At 37.8% G+C, this 24,381-nt stretch overlaps 1 protein-coding gene across 1 annotated transcript; it reads right to left on the bottom strand.

Moving 5' to 3' along the window:
- Positions 1-13,996: 13,996 nt before the first annotated feature.
- LOC138326574 (uncharacterized) lies at positions 13,997-18,514 on the bottom strand. The gene has a single exon (XM_069272673.1). It carries the CDS (start codon positions 18,512-18,514, stop codon positions 13,997-13,999), a length of 4,518 nt encoding a protein of 1,505 aa, XP_069128774.1.
- Positions 18,515-24,381: the final 5,867 nt, after the last annotated feature.

The following is a 24,381-nucleotide window of genomic DNA, read 5'->3' as shown; positions in this document are numbered from 1 at the left end:
TTAGGAAAATAAAATCATAAACATTTATGATGATTTAAGCTTAAACAATAGACAAAATAGAAACTTGCTCAAAAACTTTAACATGGAAATATGACAAATTAACAGACTCAAAAACCCCCTTAAGGGCCCCAAATTGGTTGTATTATCACGTTCAGCATCCACACACATTAGGAAAATAAAATCATAAATATTTATGATGACTTAAGCTTAAACAATAGACAAAATAGAAACTTGCTCAAAAACTTTAACATGGAAATATGACAAATTAACAGACTCAAAAAAAACCTAAAGGGCCCCAAATTGGTTGTATTATCACTTTCAGCATTCATACACATTAGGAAAATAAAATCATAAACATTTATGATGACTAAAGCTTAAACTATTGAAGAAACAGAGACTTGCTCAAAAACTTTAACGTGAAATGGGACGCCAACGCTGACGCCGACGCCGGAGGTGACAACATTTGCTCCCCCTATTCTTCGAAAAGGCGAGCTAATAAAAAACGACCAAAACAACATCCTTAAAACTATGAGGGAACTATGAAGTCAGCTTACATTTTCCATAGATAAAAAAAACATCCGAACCGAGATGCTTATACATACAAACACAAACGCCCCTGAGTCACCAACACCATAAGAAGACTCGTCAATAAGAAAAACAAGTTATACAAAAGAAAACAACATTGTCCATTAAGGTACAAAGAAATAAAACATAAAATACAAAGAGAACTGAGAAAGTCCTACTGGAACTATATTGAGCAGTTTATAAAAAAGGGTGAAAGTACAACCCGGGTAACTATAGACCTATATCCCTAACCTGCATATGTTGTAAGATCATGGAGCATACCATTACTAGTAACATCATGAAACATCTTGAATCGAACAATATCCTCAACAATCTACAGCATGGGTTCTGCAAATCGCGACCATGCGAGTCCCAGCTGGTTGATTTCATCCACCATCTTGCTACCAACAGCAACAAAGGTATCCAAACTGATCTCATCATTTTGGGTTTTGCAAAGGCGTTCGATAAAGTGCCACATCGTCGCCTCCTATACAACCTGGATTTCTATGGCATCCAGTCCTCCACCTTAAACTGGATCTCCGCGTTCTTGAACAACCGCACTCAAACAGTAGTGATCGATGGTGTCTCCTCTAGTAGCGTCCCAGTAATGTCAGGGGTTCCACAGGGCTGTCCTCGAACCTGTCCTTTTTCTTAAAAAAATCGTCAGAAATTCTGGGATTAAGTTTATAACATACAAATGAGTCAGTTTATAGTTACTTTTTATCATATTTTTAACAAAACTTTTTAAGTATTTTAGGATTCTCGAAGCCGTGCGCAATGTATCTTGGTCGGCATATACAGTACTACGATCTGTAATTATCAATCTATATGTAGTGTACCTAATATATATTCAAATTAAGGTAAATGTCTGTAACCTGTGAAACAAAAAGAAACTATTTCAAATTTAGAATTTGCAAGTACGGAAGTGTACACTTTTTTGTCGAAGTATCGATTGTGTAACGGGAATGTACATATTTATTATTGTTTTTATCAGTCGCCATATATATATATATATATATACTGTGTCTGTATATATATATATATATATATACTGTGTCTGTATCTTTGAGGAACCGGTGTACACTTTCTGTGACGTCACGCTATCTTTTCTGAAATCCTCTATAATGTGACTTCGTAAAAAAGGGGCGTCGCAATTAACGACTTAATGTTGATAAGATTTATATATTCAATATTGTCTACATTTTCTTTCAAACACACAATAGAAACGACCACGAGGGTATGCTAATACGTTACAGTTTATATCAATTTGAACCCACCAGAGTGTCCATAGCCTATTTTAGAAGTCTAGATATAAACAAGCGTACAGTAAGTTTTGCTAGCAACACACGTACCCTGCCGTCAATTACATTTTCTAATCTATGGCAAGTTATTATTGCTTAGTTGTGCTGTCATTGTATGAAGTTCAGTTGAATATATTCTGTTGATGTTTTCATAAGTTATCGTCCTAATTTGTGAAACATTTCTTTTTAGTAGGACCTAACAGTGACCTTTGTAGTTGACCTTTTGACCCCAATTTAAACCCCTAGCTGTATTCACTATTGTTACCTGTTGTCACTGATACTAAAAATATATTGCTTGAAAAAAATTAGTTTCCGGTCGATAACTTGAGAACACACCAACAAAATTTGTCCAAACTTCACACAATCTTACTTTATACTGCTGATAAACAATATTTACCTTATACTGCGGATAAGGAGCAGGTTGATTTTATATTGTCGATTAACAGCATGCTTACTATTATTGCCGATAAACAATATGCTTTCTTTATTTTGTCGATAAACAACATGCTTACTTTATTTGCCAATAAATAGGAGTTTACATTCTAGAAACCCCGAGTTCATCGCTTGTACTATTTGGATTGGGTACTTTATACGCTGCTACATAAAATGCGTTAGAAAGGGTTACTTCCCCTTTAACACATTTTACGTTTTTCAAGCAGACTTTAGTATATAAATTATAATCCTTATCGAGTATAAACAAAAATGATTTCCAGCCTCCCAAGCATCAATACTTCTTGTTCACCTTGGTTATTATAGTTTTCCTTGATTTCCGTGATTGCTACATATGGATTTAATCTTTTATGGATACATCTACACTTGTATAAATAGTACTTAATCAAAATGAGAATTACTATTTTGTATGAAATCTGATTGTGATATTGTAAAATAAAACTAAAAAAAAAAGATTTTTTCTCTAGTGGAAATGGAATAATCAGTGCGTCAAAGAGTATTTACAAACTTTGTTCCAAGATTGCAAAGAGGACAGAGAGGCGAGGCAGACAATCCTATTTTAAACAGTGAAGAATTTGTGGTCAAGATATAATGTATTAATCTATATTGGCTATATTGGAACCACTGGAGCTTAGAATTTCTTGTTACTGCAAAGGAAATTTTATAAATATCAACCCATTTCAAACGATTTTACTGAACTAAGTCTTCCCATTTTCTCCTCCCTGTAGGAGTAATATTTTTTATCATTATATTGTACAGATCCTTTGAGCCTTTTACATTCCTCATGAAATATTCGATATTAGTAGGAATAAAAGGATATTCTATCTGACAATTTTCTGAGTCCGCTTCATTCAGATATTTTCTGATAGCAGATAATAAACTACGATATTCTAAAAAAATGTATTAAACTGATAAATGTGTATGAATTCATCAAAACTGTAAAAAGTAAGTGTATCATTATACTTCACTAAGTCCTTTACTACAGTAATGTTTTTCTTGAAACAAGCCTTGTAAAATCAGAGTACTCAAGGTACTCAAAGCTTGAGACTTCATCAAATGTTTTTGGTGAAATTAAAGGTATGTGAATCAAAGTTGTTAAAAAGAAAACGAAAATCGAAGAAGATTTCGACAAAACTGGACAAACCATGTAGAATACATTTTTACCCTGGTTATAAGCAATATGGTATTTCATAGGGTCATGAATAGCATAAATCACTCTTTTTCAAGCATATACACATTATACATTGTATTTAGTTGAATTGGATAAGATATGTCTTTGGTCAGCATCGTTGTATGAGGTAAAATTGTGGAGAGGTTTTGATTATATCATATAGTCTGTTACCAATCTACCTATGTCTCTTGTTGACTGGTAGTATAATCCGATGTCCACCTAAGCTATTCTGTAATGAAGCTATCAATGTCAGTTACTTAAACTTTGCATTCTAAGTGTAAAAACTCAGATTTTACACTTCAGTTGTATTAGCTCATAATGGAAGTAGGATTTCATTGAAGTGACTCATTATAGGGTAGCCCGAGATACTCTGGCCCTGACACCAGACTTAGACATTATGACAGATAGATGTCTGCCTAAACCAGACATCTATCTGTCATAATGTCTAAGTCTGGTCTAAGATAATGTGTTATCATTAAGAACCAATGAAAGAAACATGTGACAGTGTAGTAACCATCTGACATTTTGCTTATGCTATGCATAGGAAATAAACAATGAATGTGCTGATTTTCAAAGACACAAACGTTCTGGAAACTGTTAATGATATTAACAGAAACACATGCTTAGCTTAGGTTACATTTGTTACACTATCAGTAGAAGCTAATCACCAAAATTTAAAACATGAAAATGGATTATGTTGAAATGTGACTTGTCCCACCTAGATATTCTGTCAACATTACATTATTTTGTCTACTTATAAATACTCAATGTTCTGTTTAAGAAAATTATGATACACCAGGAAACTGTACATAGTGTCGTTCGAAAAATAGCATATGCCCATTATACGCACCCGTTGATGTTTTGAAAACCTAATGAGGGTATAAAAATAATTCTCTTTTGCATTTCTATATATTTTTGTTTTTGTTGTTCTTTTTACTGATTGATAAGAGATCAAATAACTGATTACGAACAATAAGTTGTTGTTAGGAAACATTTTTGCTGCGTCAAGCCAAAGAAGAAACATTTGCTGAAAAATCACCATTTTTGAGCTTAAAATCTTATTTTTTCATTTCCTGCGTACAAATCACTACATATATTGGATTATTTGGTCTTGATGTGTATTTGTTGTTCTATTGTTGTCATTTTTATACCTCATTTGTCTGCTTCATTTAAAAAATGTCAATGTTGTGACTAGTTTTCACTTTTAGTGAAATTCGAGATGGCGACCATTTTAATGACGGCGTAACCGGAACTAATACAATGTAAACATTATATTTTGTTTTTGTTATTTAAACTGATTGATAAGTGATTAAAAAACTGTTTAGAAGTAATAGTTTGCTGTTGGGAAACATTTTTGCTGCGTCAAGCCAAATATGAAAAATTTGCTGAAATTTCACCATTTTTGAGCTTAAAATCCGATTTTTTTCATTTTCTGCGTAGAAATCACTACATATATTGGATTATTTGGTCCTGATATGTATTTGTTATTCTATTATGGTCATTTTGATACCTCATTTGTCTTCTTCGGGTGAAAAATGTCAATGTAATGACTATTTTGGTTTCATTTTTTAAGTGTAATTCGAGATAGCGGTTATCTTGATGACGTCATAACAGGAAGTTCATCCCAACTTACGTTATACAATGTTTACATTTTGATTTGTGATCAGTGGGTCATAAGAGTTAAATGAAAAATATTGGTTCGGAGGTTGGGGGGGGGATGTTGGACCCTCCTAGCCAATTGCCTAATGTGTATTATTCCACCACAGAGGAAATTTCCTGATGTTCTTTTTCTGTGTTTTTATTATCTTATTCTTAAGATTAAGCCTTGTCCACGTTAGAAGAACATCTTTTTAAATTTACTTTGGTGGAGACATACAGTGTATGTCTTTACATTGTCAGTTTTACTGTTTTAGATTATCATTCTTTAGTGTATCACCATTAAGGTTTAAGCTGAATGATTTGTACATAAACGATGAACTTTGGTTTAATGCCTACACTGTGATCAATTAAAAGAAGGAAATGTTGACCCTATAATGTTTGAGGGAGAGATAAACTGGGCTATATTTTGGGATACAGTAAAAGGATGGTTAGTAACATCGACAGAACGCATTCTTCCGCAATCTTGTTGTATTTCAATGGAACGAGATTCTTGCGTGTGTTTAGCAGTCGTAAATATACAGAAGATTGCGGGTTATGAGGTAGACTACTTGCTTTTGCTGGAGACAATTTTAAATATTGCATTCAAAGCTTTTACCATTTTCATGACAATATGTAATAAAACAAGTCCTAACTTCGACAAAGCAATAAATAAGTTAAAATAGATATTAAAAATGCTCTAGATCGAAGGTGAGTATATGTACAAAGTGTATTTACAGTACGACAACATACTTCTCGTAGGAATTGCAGTTTGATTCATGTAAACGGGAAGAAATACTGTTTAGATTGAAATATATCCTCAGTTATCCACGGGGAAACTTTATTTCTATGCAATAAAACACAGTGTACTAATATATGTTCTGGGGTTTTATTCCTTTAGATTAAATATTCTGTTTATCAGGCGACCGTATAAACTTTGTATCTTAGCTCAAAATTTAGTGCTGATGTTTGTTTCATTTCTAACCATGCTACAAAATGTACACATCTTTTATTTTGATTTATGATGCTATGAACATGCTATAAAAGTGACAAATGGATTAGGATTTGAGCTTTACTGGTAGAAATGATTAACAAAAATTAAAAAAATAAAACTTTGTGGTGGTGACTATTGGATGTAGAAGACCGTTATTTGATGGCCTTGGTGTATTGATCCCTCAGACTCTGCCATCTTTCCTTGGAGTAGTGATATTTTAACTGATTGCCAGAGAGGTTAGATATCATACACTTAATGGAGCTTGCTATCGCCGTACTTACCGTCGTGACAGCTTCATCACTTAAGGCCAACGGCCAATATCGTATATCGTGAGCACGCGTGTAGCGTAAAATTAGAAGTCTGAAAGGGATGGAACCCTGATATATTAAGGCGCGTACTAGTATTTTTGCGGTTTCAAAAGTGATCTAAGAGGCCTAAATTTATTGAAACCATCAGAAGATGGTAATGTAGGATGAGAGATGTTTTGCAACTAAATGTACACCCACCCACCCACGTAATGTTGATCAAGATAAAATCAAATTAATTAATTAGTATATTCAAATAATTAACACTTTCAAGACTTTTGATATTAACACTTCTGAATAATTAAAATAAATAAAACTAAAATGTTTAAGGACAGGACAGCTGCGCCTTTAATTTAAATCAAATCGTGACTGCATTTAGAACGTTTAAAATTCCAGTACTAGGGTTCTGTTTCCGGGAACCACGAGGCCTTAATTAATGACGTACTGGGGTTCTGTTTCCGGAAACCACGATACACTAATTAATGACGGACTAGGGTGCTGTTTCCGGTTAACACGATACACAAATTAATGACGTACTAGGGTTTTGTTTCCGGGAACCACGATACACTTATTAATGACGGACTAGGGTTCTGTTTCCGGTAACCACGATACACTAATTAATGACGTACAAGGGTGCTGTTTCCGGTTAACACGATACACAAATTAATGACGTACAAGGGTGCTGTTTCCAGGAACCACGATACACTAATTAATGACGTACTAGGGTTCTGTTTCAGGTAACCACGATACACTAATTAATGACGTACTAGGGTTTTGTTTCCGGGAACCACGATACACTTATTAATGACGGACTAGGGTTCTGTTTACGGTAACCACGATACACAAATTAATGACGTACTGGGGTTTTGTTTCCGGGAACCACTGTGCGTCTCAGATATCAACAAATAACGCCGACAATTCAAGTTCATCGTTGAATAGAACAGATTGACTGTAATTAACAAGTAATACACAAAGTTACACATATGAATCTAACAAGCGCGGCATCACATTGTAAACAAACTAACGCGCACACATATGACTCAATATATCACAATAAAAATAGCAAATTACATCCAAATGTACATCAGAATCAATAATTAGCACTTATATGATATAATTAAAGTCTTGACAAATTATGATTGTATGTTCAGTGATCTCCTAGCCTACCGTATCGTTTCCGCTGTTGATCTCAATCGCACCATGCTTAGCTAGCGTTCCCGATATCCCATAATAGGTGGCGTGACTAGTGTGATAGAACGGGTTTCTATCATTGTTGCATTTATTTCTACAGTATGTATATTTGTTATTGCACTCTTCTAAGTCTTCACTTCAGTGATCTGTTTATGTATCTTTGACCCGAATTCAGGGGAGCACCGTGAGAACAGGTCTTATCTAGGGTGTGTTTGCTGTTTAGCAGTCACATTCATCAACCTAGTTGTCCTCATGATCACCCCGATGATGACCGCTGGCCGGACTACACGTGTGGTACACGTGGGAGGTGTTTATCAGTAAGTTGAGCTTTGTCTGTATTTAAGCGGAAGTTATATTTAGTGTGTATGTGGGTTGTTGTAGCAACGGTTTCACCTAAATATGGTCTCTGTCCGGACTTTGACCAATCAGTGGTCACTTTGGGGTACTGGGTTGATGTGTCGTTATAAAAGGGGCTGCTTCTAAGGAAGCTTTGGGTCTTGACTAGAGAGAATGGGTTAGGGACAGAACCACGCCGTGCACTGTTTACAGTGCAACACTTGCGGGGTCTCTGAACTACCATTTGGGTTTATACTTAGAGCTACATGACTAACAAGGGTTTGTGTCGTTCTAGGGGATTGTCAGGGGCTTAGGGCTTAGACATCCATATGAAACCTATTTCGCACAGTGTAGTAGGGGATCGTCAGGGGCTTAGGGCTTAGACATCCATAGGAAACCTATTTACGCAGTTAGTTATGTCTCTTAGAGTTGGGAACATTTGGTAGGTCGGTTGTCTCCCGTTAGGTGTTGTTGGACTGTGTTTGGGAACACATGGTCTTGTTGTTCTGTATCTATATGATTAGGGTTTCACTACATATACGACGACTGTATGCTTATTTCTCTTACTGTAAGTTGTCTACATCAGACACTATTGTAAATATATTCTTTATCAATTCTGTATTACTTGTCTTTATATAATAAATAGTTATTTGTACCTGTATTTACCTAGTTGAGTTATTGGATTAGTGTCAGTGCTTCCGCTACATCCTAGAGATCGAACCTGTTGAGATACAGGCCTGTAACCTGTGGAGGAAACGGGATCCGGAGAGGATTTGTGACGACTGTGGACTCTGTTGTATACTAAAAATACTATACGATCACGATTTGGGACTTATACATATAACGGGAGCTACAGTCGGATCGCCCCTCCGGGTCTCATGTGGAAAGCACCATTCTATTACAGAATGGTGCGTGTGACCAGGATGTAGTTGTGTAAGTACTGATTACATTATCCAATTTCTCAAAACTTGTGTTTTTGTAACATTTATTTACCAAGCGTTTATATACAAATATAGTATGATTTAAACTTTATTTGTGACGTGGTAGGTGCTTTATCTCTAGAATATTCAAGGCCTCTAGTGATAGACAGTCTACTAGTGTTAAGGTTATATGTACGCTGTTTTTAGTTTTATCTGGATATTGTTGGGTGGCATATGTTTAAGGAACTATTGTTATCATGGAGAAGGGTTTCTTGCATGATCAGGATAGTAATAATGAGGTATCGGGACTGGAAACCAGTTCATATGTACCTCTTGTACCTCCTAGTAGGGTTAGAAGAAAAGAGAGACACCCTGACACATTCGATGGTCAAAGCTGTGATTGGCAGGATTACATCGTTCATTTTGAACAGGTAGCTGCCTGGAACGGGTGGACAGACATAGAAAAGGCCCAACAGTTAAGTATAAGTTTAAAGGGAACAGCCCAGAGAATATTGAGTAACCTTACTGTTGTGCAGTTGTCAGATTATCAGTCGATAAAACAATGCCTCACCCAAAGGTTCAATCCTAAAGAAAGGAGTGTGGCTCATAGATTTACTTTTAGGGAGCGTAAACAGGGTAAGGACGAAACTGCGTCTGATTTTGGATATGATTTAAGGAGAACTGCCCTCCTAGCCTACCCTGAAATCCCATACCATTACCTGGAATGTCAGGTGGTAGACCAGTTTGTTAACGGCCTACATAATTTTGAAATGCGAAAGAAAGTAACTTTCAGCCATCCTAGCACTTTGGATGAGGCTATTTCCTCTGCAGTAGAATATGAGGCTGTAGCAGGTAATTCCCCCAAGAAACCTGTAGAGTCTGAGTCGGTATGTTCTGTACAAACCAATAATGCTGTAGAACAAGTTCTTACAATGGACCAAATAAGTAACTTGTTAGATAAGAAATTGTCCAGTAAGAAGGGTAAGGATAAGAAGTTTAAAACCCACACTAAGAATTATGGGGAAAATATAGTACAAAAAGGTACTTGTTTATTTTGCAAAGAGGAAGGACATTATGTCCGAGAATGTAAAAGGTTACAAAACCTACAGAAACTAGAAGATAGAATTAGCCAGTTAGAAAAACTAACTAGGGCTGGGATCAGGGCCGAGACGTCAGCCTGTCCAAATACATTAAATACTATAGGTATTTCTAAGTCAGAGTTGGGGATTTGGGAGAAAACTGAAAGGAAACTAGAAAGGGAGGGAAAAGTATCGGGCCAAGTTCCATTAGGGTTACAAAATGTACGTTCAGGCATAGGTTGTCTGTATGCAGAGGTGCAAGTACAACAGGTAACATGTGGAATGCTGATAGATACTGGGTCCCCGGTTTCTGTTCTATCCTTTGACGAGTTTATAAAGTTGAGGCTAGATGTAGAGTCGCTACAGAGATTTGATACAAATCTCACCACAGCCGACGGGAACCAACTCGAGGTAAAGGGGTGTATTCCTTTAGTGTTTAAAATGGGACAATCTGTGTTCATACAGAACTTTGTAGTTTCAAAAGTTAAGAATTTGTCTGGGATACTGGGAATGGATTTCTTGTCAGCACATTGTAGTTCCATTCAATTAGAAAATGCCATTTTAGAGACAAATAAGGGGGATGTACAGCTAAGCAGACAAAATTTTGAGTGTAATAAACTAATTCTCTCTGTTATGAGTATAGAACAGCAGGTTGAATCTAACGAGAGAGAAAATAAAACAGAGCCTGTAATTACAAGGGTAGTGGGTCAACAATCTACAAGGGTAGATGACGAAATAACGTTTGAACTTCAGGTCGGCAATACTGAGAACATTGCTACTGATAAACGGGACAATGAGTTAGTAGAAGACTCTAGGGATGTTCAAGTATTAAACAAGGATGAAAATGAAGCTAGCCTAGCACACAAAGGTGTTACCTTGGTAAAGGTTATGGTTGTCATGGTAGCTATAGGGTTCATTTTGTTAGCTTTACTTGGAATGATTAGGTCAACTAACTTAAGCCCCATTTGTCCTGAAGATACTGCTAGTAAACACAAACCAGTCTGTTCAAGACTATTGATGATACTAGAAAAGGATGGCTTTTGTCAGACTGCTAAAGTAGTTAGAGCAAGTAAACCAAAGGTTTGGTATCCTCCGTAACTAGGGTGTATACTTGTAGGTTGTTTCGGAAACTGTACATGTTTAGGGAACGAGATAACTAAATTGTAAATAGTTATGCTGTAAACAATGCCATGTGGGAAGGGGGTACCTACAAGTGTAACAATCAGAGCGACTGCAAACAGTTGCCAGTATTGAATTTAACTTTGTCTTAATTAGATTAATTAATTGTGTGCGTATAATCCAAACTAGTGTTAGGCTAGTGGGGTGAATCAATTATATTATAACTGAACTCCCATAGTATCTCTTGGGAGGGGGTCTATAGAAAGGGGGTCAGACCACCTAAGGGGGAGTGCTGTTTATCTGATCGGCCAGGGTCAGATCTAGAGGAACTGGTGTTTGGGTACCACGGATATCGGATTACCTGACCGGATCTAACTGACCAGTACTGGAGTTCCCTCCTGTGAGGATGAACACTCGTTTGTCCTGAAGTGACCTCACCACATACTTCAATGTCTAGACACAATGGACCTGCACGAGTATTCTGTGAAACGCACATATTTCAACAGACGTTATGGAAATCATCAAACGATGTCAGCTGTACTGACGACACGGAGACGTTACGTACCTCCGTGAAGGAGAAGAGGAACCAAAAGCCGAGTTGATGTTGGACCACATGTGAAATTAACAATATCCAATGTTATTGAACTGTACTAAAAGTGAACTTTGACTGTATTTATTCTTTTTTGATAATGGATTAACCTCGAAACAGAAAAGACATTGCGAAGCTTAAAGTGATAATGTGATTTTGTACATCTATTTCTATTGGATCTTACAGTGCCACAATTTTCAGCTATACATTTTATATCACTTACTTTGCAGGTGTTTGTTTAGTAAACCAAGTATTGATACTACTGGTAGGTTTTTAAGAACTTTGGTTAAATTTAGGGTCATGAGAGAGCCAAACTTGACATAGCTCTGGATTTTGTTGATATTTTCGAGCTTAGTTGGTTGTTCATGTTTCTTATACAGTTTATAGTGATTATATACATGTACATTGGTGCTTACATACATTGGTTACATGATGGAGGTCAGTACTGCCTGCTCTATTATGATACATTTGTGGATACTGATGTTGGAAGACTATGCACATGTAGTATACTCAGTCATTATTGGATAATAATACTAAAGCTTATATAGATAGTTATCTTTAATTGAGCTTACGTCTATCATGGTTATAGAGTGATTCTGTTTAGGTTGTGTTGTTGTTACTTTGGGTTGTTTGTAGTTGACACCATCCTAATTTCGAACCAATTGGTATGGTAGTGCTATATCTTCGGGCATATGTTTCCTGTGGAATGGTCGTTAATCAGGTCTAAGGTTACAGGGATGTAAAAGTTGACCAAATATCTTGGTGAATCCTAGGTCAGAATGGATGTACGATGCAGGGATGCACATTACCTATAGGGGGTCATGTAACATTTAAGGTTATTTTAGACAAAGCAAATTTGTTGTCAAATTGTACTTTGATCTTAGGGGGGAGGAGTGTGATAGAACGGGTTTCTATCATTGTTGCATTTATTTCTACAGTATGTATATTTGTTATTGCACTCTTCTAAGTCTTCACTTCAGTGATCTGTTTATGTATCTTTGACCCGAATTCAGGGGAACACCGTGAGAACAGGTCTTATCTAGGGTGTGTTTGCTGTTTAGCAGTCACATTCATCAACCTAGTTGTCCTCATGATCACCCCGATGATGACCGCTGGCCGGACTACACGTGTGGTACACGTGGGAGGTGTTTATCAGTAAGTTGAGCTTTGTCTGTATTTAAGCGGAAGTTATATTTAGTGTGTATGTGGGTTGTTGTAGCAACGGTTTCACCTAAATATGGTCTCTGTCCGGACTTTGACCAATCAGTGGTCACTTTGGGGTACTGGGTTGATGTGTCGTTATAAAAGGGGCTGCTTCTAAGGAAGCTTTGGGTCTTGACTAGAGAGAATGGGTTAGGGACAGAACCACGCCGTGCACTGTTAACAGTGCAACACTTGCGGGGTCTCTGAACTACCATTTGGGATTATACTTAGAGCTACATGACTAACAAGGGTTTGTGTCGTTCTAGGGGATTGTCAGGGGCTTAGGGCTTAGACATCCATATGAAACCTATTTCGCACAGTGTAGTAAGGGATCGTCAGGGGCTTAGGGCTTAGACATCCATAGGAAACCTATTTACGCAGTTAGTTATGTCTCTTAGAGTTGGGAACATTTGGTAGGTCGGTTGTCTCCCGTTAGGTGTTGTTGGACTGTGTTTGGGAACACATGGTCTTGTTGTTCTGTATCTATATGATTAGGGTTTCACTACATATACGACGACTGTATGCTTATTTCTCTTACTGTAAGTTGTCTACATCAGGCACTATTGTAAATATATTCTTTATCAATTCTATATTACTTGTCTCTATATAATAAATAGTTATTTGTACCTGTATTTACCTAGTTGAGTTATTGGATTAGTATCTGTGCTTCCGCTACATCCTAGAGATCGAACCTGTTGTGATACAGGCCTGTAACCTGTGGAGGAAACGGGATCCGGAGAGGATTTGTGACGACTGTGGACTCTGTTGTATACTAAAAATACTATACGATCACGATTTGGGACTTATACATATAACGGGAGCTACAGTCGGATCGCCCCTCCGGGTCTCTTGTGTGGAAAACCCTCCCTATTACACTAGTATTAAAAACAAATCCGGAATTACTAAAGTTGGTACCGGAACCTACCTGGATCCGGAATTACTTAAATAGGCCCTTACATTCCCGCCCCTAATCGAGGCTCATACCGAGATTACCTCAATGACACATAGGCCTATTTTGAATAAGTAAACGTATACATATATAATTCCAATCTTAGTAAAATTAACTTTACACAAAAATGTTTGATAAATTACACTGATCCATTCATGTCCGAAATCACTCAAAGTTACTGATCCAATATCTAATCGGAAATGTCTGACTCCAGAATGAGAACAAGTTTCGCGACGGGCCGCGTCAACACATTTGTGGCGGTTTTCACTTTGACAATGCGCACAAAATTGTTTTTGTCTTTCACGACTTCCTGGATCCTTCCCAAGTTCCATGCATGTCTAGGCAAGTTATCCGCGATCAACACTAAGTCACCAATCCGAATATTACGTTCCCTTTTTAACCATTTCTGGCGCTTCTGCAACATCGGTAGGTACTCTCCAGTCCATCGTCTCCAAAACACATGTGCCAGGTATTGGACTTGGCGCCATCTTCTTCTGCAGTAGTTGTCCGTTTTCTCGAAGACACCTGGGGGAAACCATTCTCCTGGACGAAGTAGCAAAAGATGGTTCGGGGTCAAAACATTGGGGTCATTCACGCTGTCCGAAGAAGTGGTTAGTGGTCGCCCGTTAAGTATTGCTTCAACCTCACAGTAAAACGTAGCAAGACCCTCATCATCCAATTTAATGTTCTGTTCTTTCATGAGGCCATACAACACTTGTCTAGTTGATCTTATGAGTCTTTCCCATATCCCTCCAAAGTGGGAACCTGAAGGTGGATTGAATTCCCAGTGAACACCATGCTGTAACACGTCATGGTGTATCTTTCCATGGTTCCATTTGTGAATCTCCTCTTTTAACTCTCTTTCGGCACCGACAAGATTCGTTCCATTGTCAGATCTAATAAATGTAGGCTTCCCGCGACGCGCAATAAGTCTACGAATGGCATTTATGCAGGAGTCTGTATCTAGGGATGCTGCTACCTCCAGATGTACTGCACGGGTAACAAGGCAGGTGAATATCACCCCATACCTCTTAACAATGCTTCTTCCGCGTTTCAGTTCAAAAGGACCGAAAAAGTCCATGCCAACTCTGCTAAAAGGAGGTTCATCGGATGCCAGACGTTCTTCTGGTAAGTCAGCCATTTTCTGTTGACAACGCGGAGCTCTGTACTTTCTGCAAATGACGCACTTTGATAATATAGACTTCAAGCGTGTCCGAACACCGATGATCCAGTACTGTTGTCTCAGGAATGCAAGCACTGTATTCTTACCAAGATGTCCACATGCTTTATGAGCATCTCTAATGAGTAGTCCTGAAACTATTGAATCCTTAGGAAGAATTAGAGGGTGTTTAGCGTCGTATGGTAGATCTGCTCTTTGAAGTCTTCCGCCTATGCGCAATAAGCCGTCTTCTATAAATGGGTCAAGTTTTCGCAGTACTGATGATCCTTTCAATTTTGGTGATTGTGAGCCATCATGAGATGTCTGAAGAACCTCAAACTCCTCTGTAAAGAATTTGCGTTGCTCGTAACTGATCAAAGCTGTTTCTGCCCTCTCTAGTAGCTGTGTGCTAAGACGAACATTACGCAAGTTCTTAGCTCCTCTCCGAACTCTGTTCCGTCTTTCAATCGCAATGGCTGCTTGTAACTTTTGCTCTCTCCTTGTAGGATCCTTTTCTGATAATTCAGCATTGTCCTTTATCTTCTTCGTTTTTTCCGCAGAGGTACGCAGATTGTCCATAGCAAGAAGAATCCAACCTACAGCTCTTTTCAACTTAGACCAGTCTGAATAATGATTCAGTAGCTTCTCCATGCCGTTGTTCACTTCTCTGTGGACACTAGCTACTACACATGCAGTTTTCTTCACCTCTGGGTCATCTACTTCTGCGTCTGCATTCATATCAATAACTGGCCACTCAGACTCGGGCTTCCAAAGAAATTCTGGTCCTCTGAACCAAGTATCGTTCTGAGAAAGCTTCTGAACACTCATACCTCGTGAGGCGCAATCGGCTGGATTCTGTTTAGTGTTTACGTAATGCCATTGGTCCTCTTCTGTTGCTTCATGAATGACTGCAACTCGGTTCGCGACAAAAGTGTGAAACCGTAAGTTCCTGTTGTTGATATACCTCAGGACTGAAGTACTATCCGTCCAATACGAGACTTTGTCTATGCTGTACGTAAGTTGGTCTTGTACAAGTTTACATAGCTTAACCAGTGACGCAGCCGCAGTGAGTTCCATTCTTGGTATCGTAATGGTCTTTAATGGAGCGACTCTTGCCTTCCCAAAGACGAAAGAACAGTGAATCTGTCCAACACTGTCTATAAACCGTAAGTAGAATACCATTCCAAATCCTACGTTGCTTGCGTCTGCGAAGCCATGAAGTTGGCAAGAAGTAACCTTTCCTAGGCTGCCTGTCTTGTAACATCGATCAATGCTTACATGCTCAAGATCTGGAAGCTGGTTCAGCCAGTCATTCCAATCTTTCAAATCTTCTCCTGATATCTCCTCATCCCATCCTACTCCGTTCTTGCAAAGTCTTTGAAGAATGGACTTGGCCTTCAACACGAAGGGTGATGCTATTCCAAGGGGATCATACACTGAACTGGTAATTGACAGCATACCTCTTCTATTGGCTGGTATGTTCCTCAAATGAATTTGAAATCCGAGTGAATCCTTCTCCACAAACCAGTATACACCTAAAGCTCTTTCGATAGGTGGTTCGCTGTCGAGACTCCATAGCTTTGTAACTTTCGCGCGTTCCTCTTCAGGAATGGAGTCAATCACATCTGAGTTGTTGCTTAACCACTTGGTTATCCGAAAACCTCCTGCTTTGCATATCTTTGTAATGTCCTCAACTAAGCTTACCGCTTTCTTTTCTGTACAGGCTGACGTTAGGCAGTCATCAACATACATGCTTCTCTTGACAATATCCTGAACGTCTTGGTTAACGGTATCTTTGCTGTCCTCTACTGTTCTTTGGAGAGCATAGTTACATATGCTGGGAGAGGATGTGGCCCCAAACAAGTGGACTGTCATCCTGTAGCTTCTAGGCTCCTCTTCTATGTTACCATCTGGCCACCAATAAAATCGAAGGAAGTCTCTCTCATATTCTGGAACCTTGACTTGGTGAAACATCGCCTCAATGTCTCCAACTACAGCCACTTGTTCTTCTCGAAATCTTAATAATACACCAAGAAGATTATTGGTCAGGTCGGGACCCTGTAGCAAGTTGTTATTCAAGGAAATGCCTTGATACTGCGCAGAACAGTCAAACACCACTCTGATCTTGTTCTTCTGCTTGTGGTAGACACCATGGTGAGGTATAAACCAAACTTTACCCTTCTCTCCGTCATGGGGTGCAGGCTCTGCATATCCTTTTTCAAGAAAAACCTTCATGAAATTGGTATAATCCTCCTTGAACTTTGGATCCTTCATGAATTTGTTTCTGATGCCATGTAGCCTCTTCCTGGCCATCGATGTGTTGTCAGGCAAAACAATGTTCTTATCACGGAAGGGTAGTGATACACAATAGTAGTGTCCATTGTCTAGATGAATAGACTGCTCTGCTTGTCTCATGAAGTCTTTATCCTCTCTCGAGGGTTCTCTCTTGTCATCAATGAGACGTTCCGGGAAATCCATGTTGATTGATTTCTTCGCGATGTCCTCTAAACTCTCTGTTGTCTCATTCTCTATGTGTAATCTGTTCACCTCCACCGAATCGTTGTTTCGTATAACATTCCAGATCACCCATCCAAGTTTGGTTTTAGTAGCATGCGGCGATCCACTTGGTCCAGCAATAACTTGTGTAGGGGTGTAAGCATCCGGAACATTACTACCCAGCATCAGGCCTATCTCCACATGGGGTCGGTCAAGCGAAATCTGGGCTAGGTGCTCCCACTTCGATATTTCCTCCTTCGTAGGAATATGACTGTTATTTACAGGCATTGATTCTTTAGTGAAAACCTTTGGTAAGTCAATGATATTATCCATGTTCATATCGCTTACCTGCATACCGTTGATGGCGTATGTTTTCATCTGAAATGGCTTTCCCATAGTACTCAGTGTAAGCTGTGTCCTTTTTCCACTGGCTCCAAGTTGTCTCATAACTTTCTCAGTACAAAATGAAGCACTACTTCCTGTGTCCAGGAATGCATATGTCTCAACACTGTGTGGTTTACTCTTCAGTTTAATTCTCACAGGAATAATCGCCATAGCACTCGATACATCACCAGCTGATTGATCGTCCACTGCAAAAGTGTAACCAGTACTAACACTTGGGATTTCTATGTCTCTAGAATTTGCTTTATCAGAATCCTGTGATCTGTTGTTGTCACTGGTGGCTTTCATCGAATCATTATGCAGAATAGAAGGGTGTCTCTTACCGCACACATTACAAGTTGATCGGTTCTTACACGTCTTTGATATGTGACCTTTCCTCAAGCAGCCGAAGCACAGACCATTTTCCTTAATGTGATCATACCGTTCCTTCATGTCCTTGGCTATGATTTTTCTGCATTTATCAAGTGAATGAGACTTCATATTGCAGTATGAGCATTTATTCTGAGATTCTGACTCTGACTTCGTTGTAGACACTTCAGTAGTACTAGTAGCATTAGCTATTTGACTAGACTTCTTCTTTTCTGATGACTGTTTGGATTGGCCCTTTGCCTGAGTTCCTACAGCTAAACTTCCAAATGCTGGATCGTTCATCTTCTTAGGTCGTGTAGGTGGAAGGGAAGCTTCAACATCAGTCTTTTGATGTTCTCGGAATATTCGAGGATGTTGATAGACTCAACTGCATTCTGACACTCGACCAGGAATAGAGCAAACTCATCAAGGGCTTTAGCATCTCCCGCGCGTACATGAGGCCAATTCAATGCCTTTCCAATAAAAGCTGTAGCTATTACTTCTTCATCTCCATACCGCTCCTCTAGTTCACACATCGCTGCCTTATACGCTCTCTCGCCTCTAAGGTGTCCAAATCCAGATACAACCCTATGTGCTTCATCCGTGGTGAGTTGTTCCAAGTAATTCATTCTCTCATCATCATCCATGGTGTTGACAACAACCTTTGCGTTAAATTGGTGAAGGAATCTACGGTACTCAAGAGGATTTCCACCGAATTTCCTTACCTCAGCTACAGGTTTCCTTAAATGTTGAACAACGGATTGTATTACAGTGTTTGAGTTTGATGAATTAATATTCTCATCAGGGGATATATTTCTAAATGTCGTTTCTGTAGGGTAGGTTGTAAATGGTCTAGTTCTATCACTAGGCATTGGCGGTGGTGATACACAAACTGTTTCATCATCAAAGCGTACAGGAAGTGGTCTCGGCTTGGGGGAGGTAAATCTTGGCTGTTCATTCTCTAGATTCTTATTGATTGAAATATCAAGGTTTTCGTTAGAATCAAACTTGTCCAGTACTTCACTTCTCGCTTGCGAAACAGCGATATCTGTATCTAATTCAAACTCTTCTTCCTTTAGTTTTAGCGACACCTTTGCTAACTCAATTTCACGCCTTTTCGCTAAGGCTGACTTCCTTGTTTCAAGCTCAACTCTACGTTGTTGTTCTTTAATTCGTTTCACTGATGCATACGAACTTGCACTGCTCACTAATGATTCATTATCATCGGTTTCTAATTTGATTTTCTGAATATTAGTTTCACCAACATTCTCATGAGCATCCCTCAATTCCTGGGCTATACTAACAGTGTTCTCAGTCAAAGTTTGTATACTTCGTTTCGAGATATAGCTTTCCATATATGATTTGAACTGATTTGCTGAACTATAATTCTCATCGAACCTTCGAACAAACTCATCGTGCTCTTCTGAAGATATTTGAGGTAGCAGAATATCATAAAGTTCCAAATATTTCTCATAATCCTCCATCCACACAAAATACTTCTTTCGCACTGTTTCCAAAGGCTCATCATCTTCTGAGGCAATTTCTGACAAATATCTCTGTGATCTACATAGGGACTTATATTTCTTCTCTAGCTGTTCCATGCTGTACTGTATGCCTTTCTCACTTAATTTTCTGGAACGCCCAGAATCTAAACTTAAGCCATACCTGACATCTACAGCTTCATCGGCCTTTTCCTTAGAAGTCATCTCGCCCCACGTCTGTCGTCGATCTCGCCCCACTTGTCACCGATGATAATCCATCTCTCTATCACACGATGATATGTCGATGATAGGAGGATACGTCAATGAATGTGCGTCTCAGATATCAACAAATAACGCCGACAATTTAAGTTCATCGTTGAATAGAACAGATTGACTGTAATTAACAAGTAATACACAAAGTTACACATATGAATCTAACAAGCGCGGCATCACATTGTAAACAAACTAACGCGCACACATATGACTCAATATATCACAATAAAAATAGCAAATTACATCCAAATGTACATCAGAATCAATAATTAGCACTTATATGATATAATTAAAGTCTTGACAAATTATGATTGTATGTTCAGTGATCTCCTAGCCTACCGTATCGTTTCCGCTGTTGATCTCAATCGCACCATGCACAGGGCCTCGTTACTATTGATGATATATATAAGATAGGTCACGTCTATTTACATACATTACACAAGGGAAGAAGCTCCGCCATTGGGCTGGCTAGGGGCGCCAATTTCAAACGAATATTAACAACACTTACTTTTGATATTTCTTCGTCGAAACTGTTGCTATTGTTTCATTATATGTTCTAGTTTTTGTATCCACAGTAGTTTCGTGTTCGTTCTAAGATCTTAACCGCATTTTAAAGCAATTTTGACGAGAGGTTACAAATATCCCGCCCTGTCCAGCTTCCATTGGACCGGAAGTTGCGCAATATCGTTCGGACGTTTCTAGACTGTACCATTCTGAAGTAATATGAATGCCGATGCACATGGAAAGACTAGTTCCGCAGCGAATATATATTTGGCGCAATATCTTGAAAAGCAATGTATGATATTGTATCTTGGTAAGTTTTCGATGTTTTAAGCGTTGAATTAATTGATACAAATTGTCAGAATTCTTTATGACATGAAAGGGACCTTATAGTCTCGTGTACGTTTAGTACCAATGATATTGCGCAACTTCCGGTCCAATGGAAGCTGGACAGGGCGGGATATTTGTAACCTCTCGTCAAAATTGCTTTAAAATGCGGTTAAGATCTTAGAACGAACACGAAACTACTGTGGATACAAAAACTAGAACATATAATGAAACAATAGCAACAGTTTCGACGAAGAAATATCAAAAGTAAGTGTTGTTAATATTCGTTTGAAATTGGCGCCCCTAGCCAGCCCAATGGCGGAGCTTCTTCCCTTGTGTAATGTATGTAAATAGACGTGACCTATCTTATATATATCATCAATAGTAACGAGGCCCTGTGCACCATGCTTAGCTAGCGTTCCCGATATCCCATAATAGGTGGCGTGACTAGTATTAAAAACAAATCCGGAATTACTAAAGTTGGTACCGGAACCTACCTGGATCCGGAATTACTTAAATAGGCCCTTACAACCACGATACACTTATTAATGACGGACTAGGGTTCTGTTTCCGGTAACCACGATACACTAATTAATGACGTACCAGGGTTCTGTTTCCGGTTACCACGATACACTATTTAATGACGTACCAGGGTTCTGTTTCCGAAAAACACGATACACTAATTAATGACGTACCAGGGTTCTGTTTCCGGTAACCACGATACACTAATTAATGACGTACTAGGGTTCTGTTTCCGGTAACCACGATACACTAATTAATGACGTACTAGGGTTCTGTTTCCGGTAACCACGATACACTAATTAATGACGTACCAGGGTTCTGTTTCCGGTAACCACGATACACTAATTAATGACGTACTAGGGTTCTGTTTCCGGTAACCACGATACACTAATTAATGACGTACTAGGGTTCTGTTTCCGGTAACCACGATACACTAATTAATGACGTACTAGGGTTCTGTTTCCGGTAACCACGATACACTAATTAATGACGTACTAGGGTTCTGTTTCCGGTAACCACGATACACTAATTAATGACGTACTAGGGTTCTGTTTCCGGTAACCACGATACACTAATTAATGACGTACCAGGGTTCTGTTTCCGAAAACCACGATACACTAATTAATGACGTACCACGGTTCTGTTTCCGGTAACCACGATACACTAATTAATGACGTACCACGGTTCTGATTCCGGGAACCCAGAGACACTAAGTTAAAACGTCAAAACCTAACGACTTCCATCGTGAGTGACACTTTCGGGACCCAGGTGTGGGAGGTTCGTAGTACAATGCCTGACAATTTCACAAAACAGGTGTGAAAAATTCGTAGTACAATGTTTGACAATTTAACAAAACAGGTGTGGGAGGCTCGTAGTACAATGCTTGACAATTTAACAAAACAGGTGTGGGAGGCTCGTAGTACAATGCTTGACAATTTAACAAAACAAGTGTGGGAGGTTCGTAGTACAATGTTTGGTATATCACACAATCCAAATAACCCACGAATAAGCGAATTAACGAATCCTGAATAAATGAGTTATTTCAACCTTCTGTTGCCTAACTATTTTCCAGCTATAAGCGATGTTATATATATTCTCAACAAAGAAGTAATAACCTTGGATTGTAACAGGTGTCAAGAAGGCCAATTGATCGAATACCACAGGTTGTTTATCAAAACCCTCAGGTAAATGATAATGATCTCAATTTTCTGACCAACACCAAATACATGCGTGCATTGGGTCAGGGTGTAGTTTATGTCATTGCTTTCTCTGCGTTAAAGTCTACCTTTAGTCCAGTAAAAATACGAAAAATAGAGGCCTAACCTCCAAATAATTGCAACATAATTTGTTTTCTGCTTTTTGGATTGGAGGATCTTAGTATCTTACCATGAAAAAAGTCGCCAAAAATCATATGTTCGGAAAGTCGTTTTTTCAACATCCGAAAAATAAGAAAATAGAAAGAAATTACACTTTTGACCACTTTTAAAGTGCAATATCTGCTATTTTTGCAATACCTGAAATATGAAATCGGGTATATAGTTAGACAAACATTAGGTTAGTACAAATAAGTTGAAATGATACAATAATTTCTGTCAATTCAAGAAATAAAGAAATATGAAAACGGCTCAAAACCTTTTGAATTTAGCTAGCATTACTGTTTTTGTTCTTTTTAAATGCCAACATTTATAAAATCTTATCCTGGACAATATTAGTTCATGTTTTATGTCTTAAAGGATTACTTTTTCTTTTCTTTCTAATTTGAAGTGTTTTTATACTTAAATTTTTGGCAAAACACCCATTTTGGTAGTTAATATTTCCGAAAATAAAAAAGCAAATGCTTCCAAATATGTTATATCCTTTTTTATATTTTGTACTTGTTATTTTGATCATTTGTTGTAAAAACGGTATAAATATGCATTTATTTTATTAAGTATTAAAAACTTCCTATCACGTTGATTTGTCGGAATACCAAAATATGTCTTAGTCCATAACTCTGCAATACAAAAATCTTAATTTTTCGAATATGCTTTATTCGTTTGTCATAATATTTTGCCAGTAGATAAATCAGAACTGTGATGATTTTCAGCTATAAAATTGAAATTTCGTAATTATTTTATTCTTTTATCTCATTGAAAATTATGTACCTATAGTGACCTATTCAAATAATTGATCAGAAAGAAACTTCAATCTGACTTTATATAGAACGCTCCATTATGGTGGTAATATCTGCCAAATGATTTTGCAATCTGATAAGTCACAAAATAGATATTCACACTTTTGATATTTCAACTTAAGGATTTACCCAATTAGAGAAGTTTAGTCAAATTGGCAATAAATGAAGATTTGATCGACCTCACGTCTTTTATATTTGGGGATATCTTGATATAGTTGTCTCTTTTAGGTGAGTATAGCCTACATAGAATCTTAATCAATAACTATCTAAACACTTGAGACGGTACTTACTGAATAATTCTTGAATAAATGACATATTATTCAATTTGGACTTCAAAGTATCCTTGGAAAAGGCAAAAAGACCAACTTTGAGCAACTGTGTTATCTCAGCAAGTGAAAGTAAAATGTTTTACTTTTTAAAACTTTAATTAACAAGCTTTAATGTAATTGATTCCAACAAAATAAGTATCAATAATATTGTTGATAATAATATTTTTTTATCTTAAAAATCAAAAAAGCATATTTGGCTGTTACAGGGACATAATTATGCAATTTTCATGCTGTCATACGATCTCAATTTATGTTTTTGGCAATCTGTGTTTTACTTATAACGTTCTTACCATACAGTAATTTTCTAGTATCTCATGATAACCATGTAAGTTTATATTTGGCTTCAAACTTGGCAAATTATTCAAATATCCCCATTTTTCTGATTTTTTGGGGTCAAGAAAAACACTTTCCTATTTTTTCTTGTATAAAACAAAGTTAGATCTGTATGAAAAACAAAGAAAAAATTCTGTTGCAATTATTTTGGGGTAACACCCTATCTTTACTGGACTACTTTCCAATACGTGTTTAAAAGCGATAATGAAATACAAATCACAACAGGAAACA

This window comes from Argopecten irradians, chromosome 6 (genome assembly GCF_041381155.1).
Source record: "Argopecten irradians isolate NY chromosome 6, Ai_NY, whole genome shotgun sequence".
NCBI classification, from domain to species: domain Eukaryota; kingdom Metazoa; phylum Mollusca; class Bivalvia; order Pectinida; family Pectinidae; genus Argopecten; species Argopecten irradians.
The sequence above is the reverse complement of the archived record's forward strand: the minus strand, read 5'-3'. Positions and strand labels throughout refer to the sequence as shown.

What these genes read in the sequence shown, in the direction of transcription:
- LOC138326574 (XM_069272673.1), bottom strand. Translation starts at nt 18,514, where the DNA reads ATGAACGATCCAGCATTTGGAAGTTTAGCTGTAGGAACTCAGGCAAAG.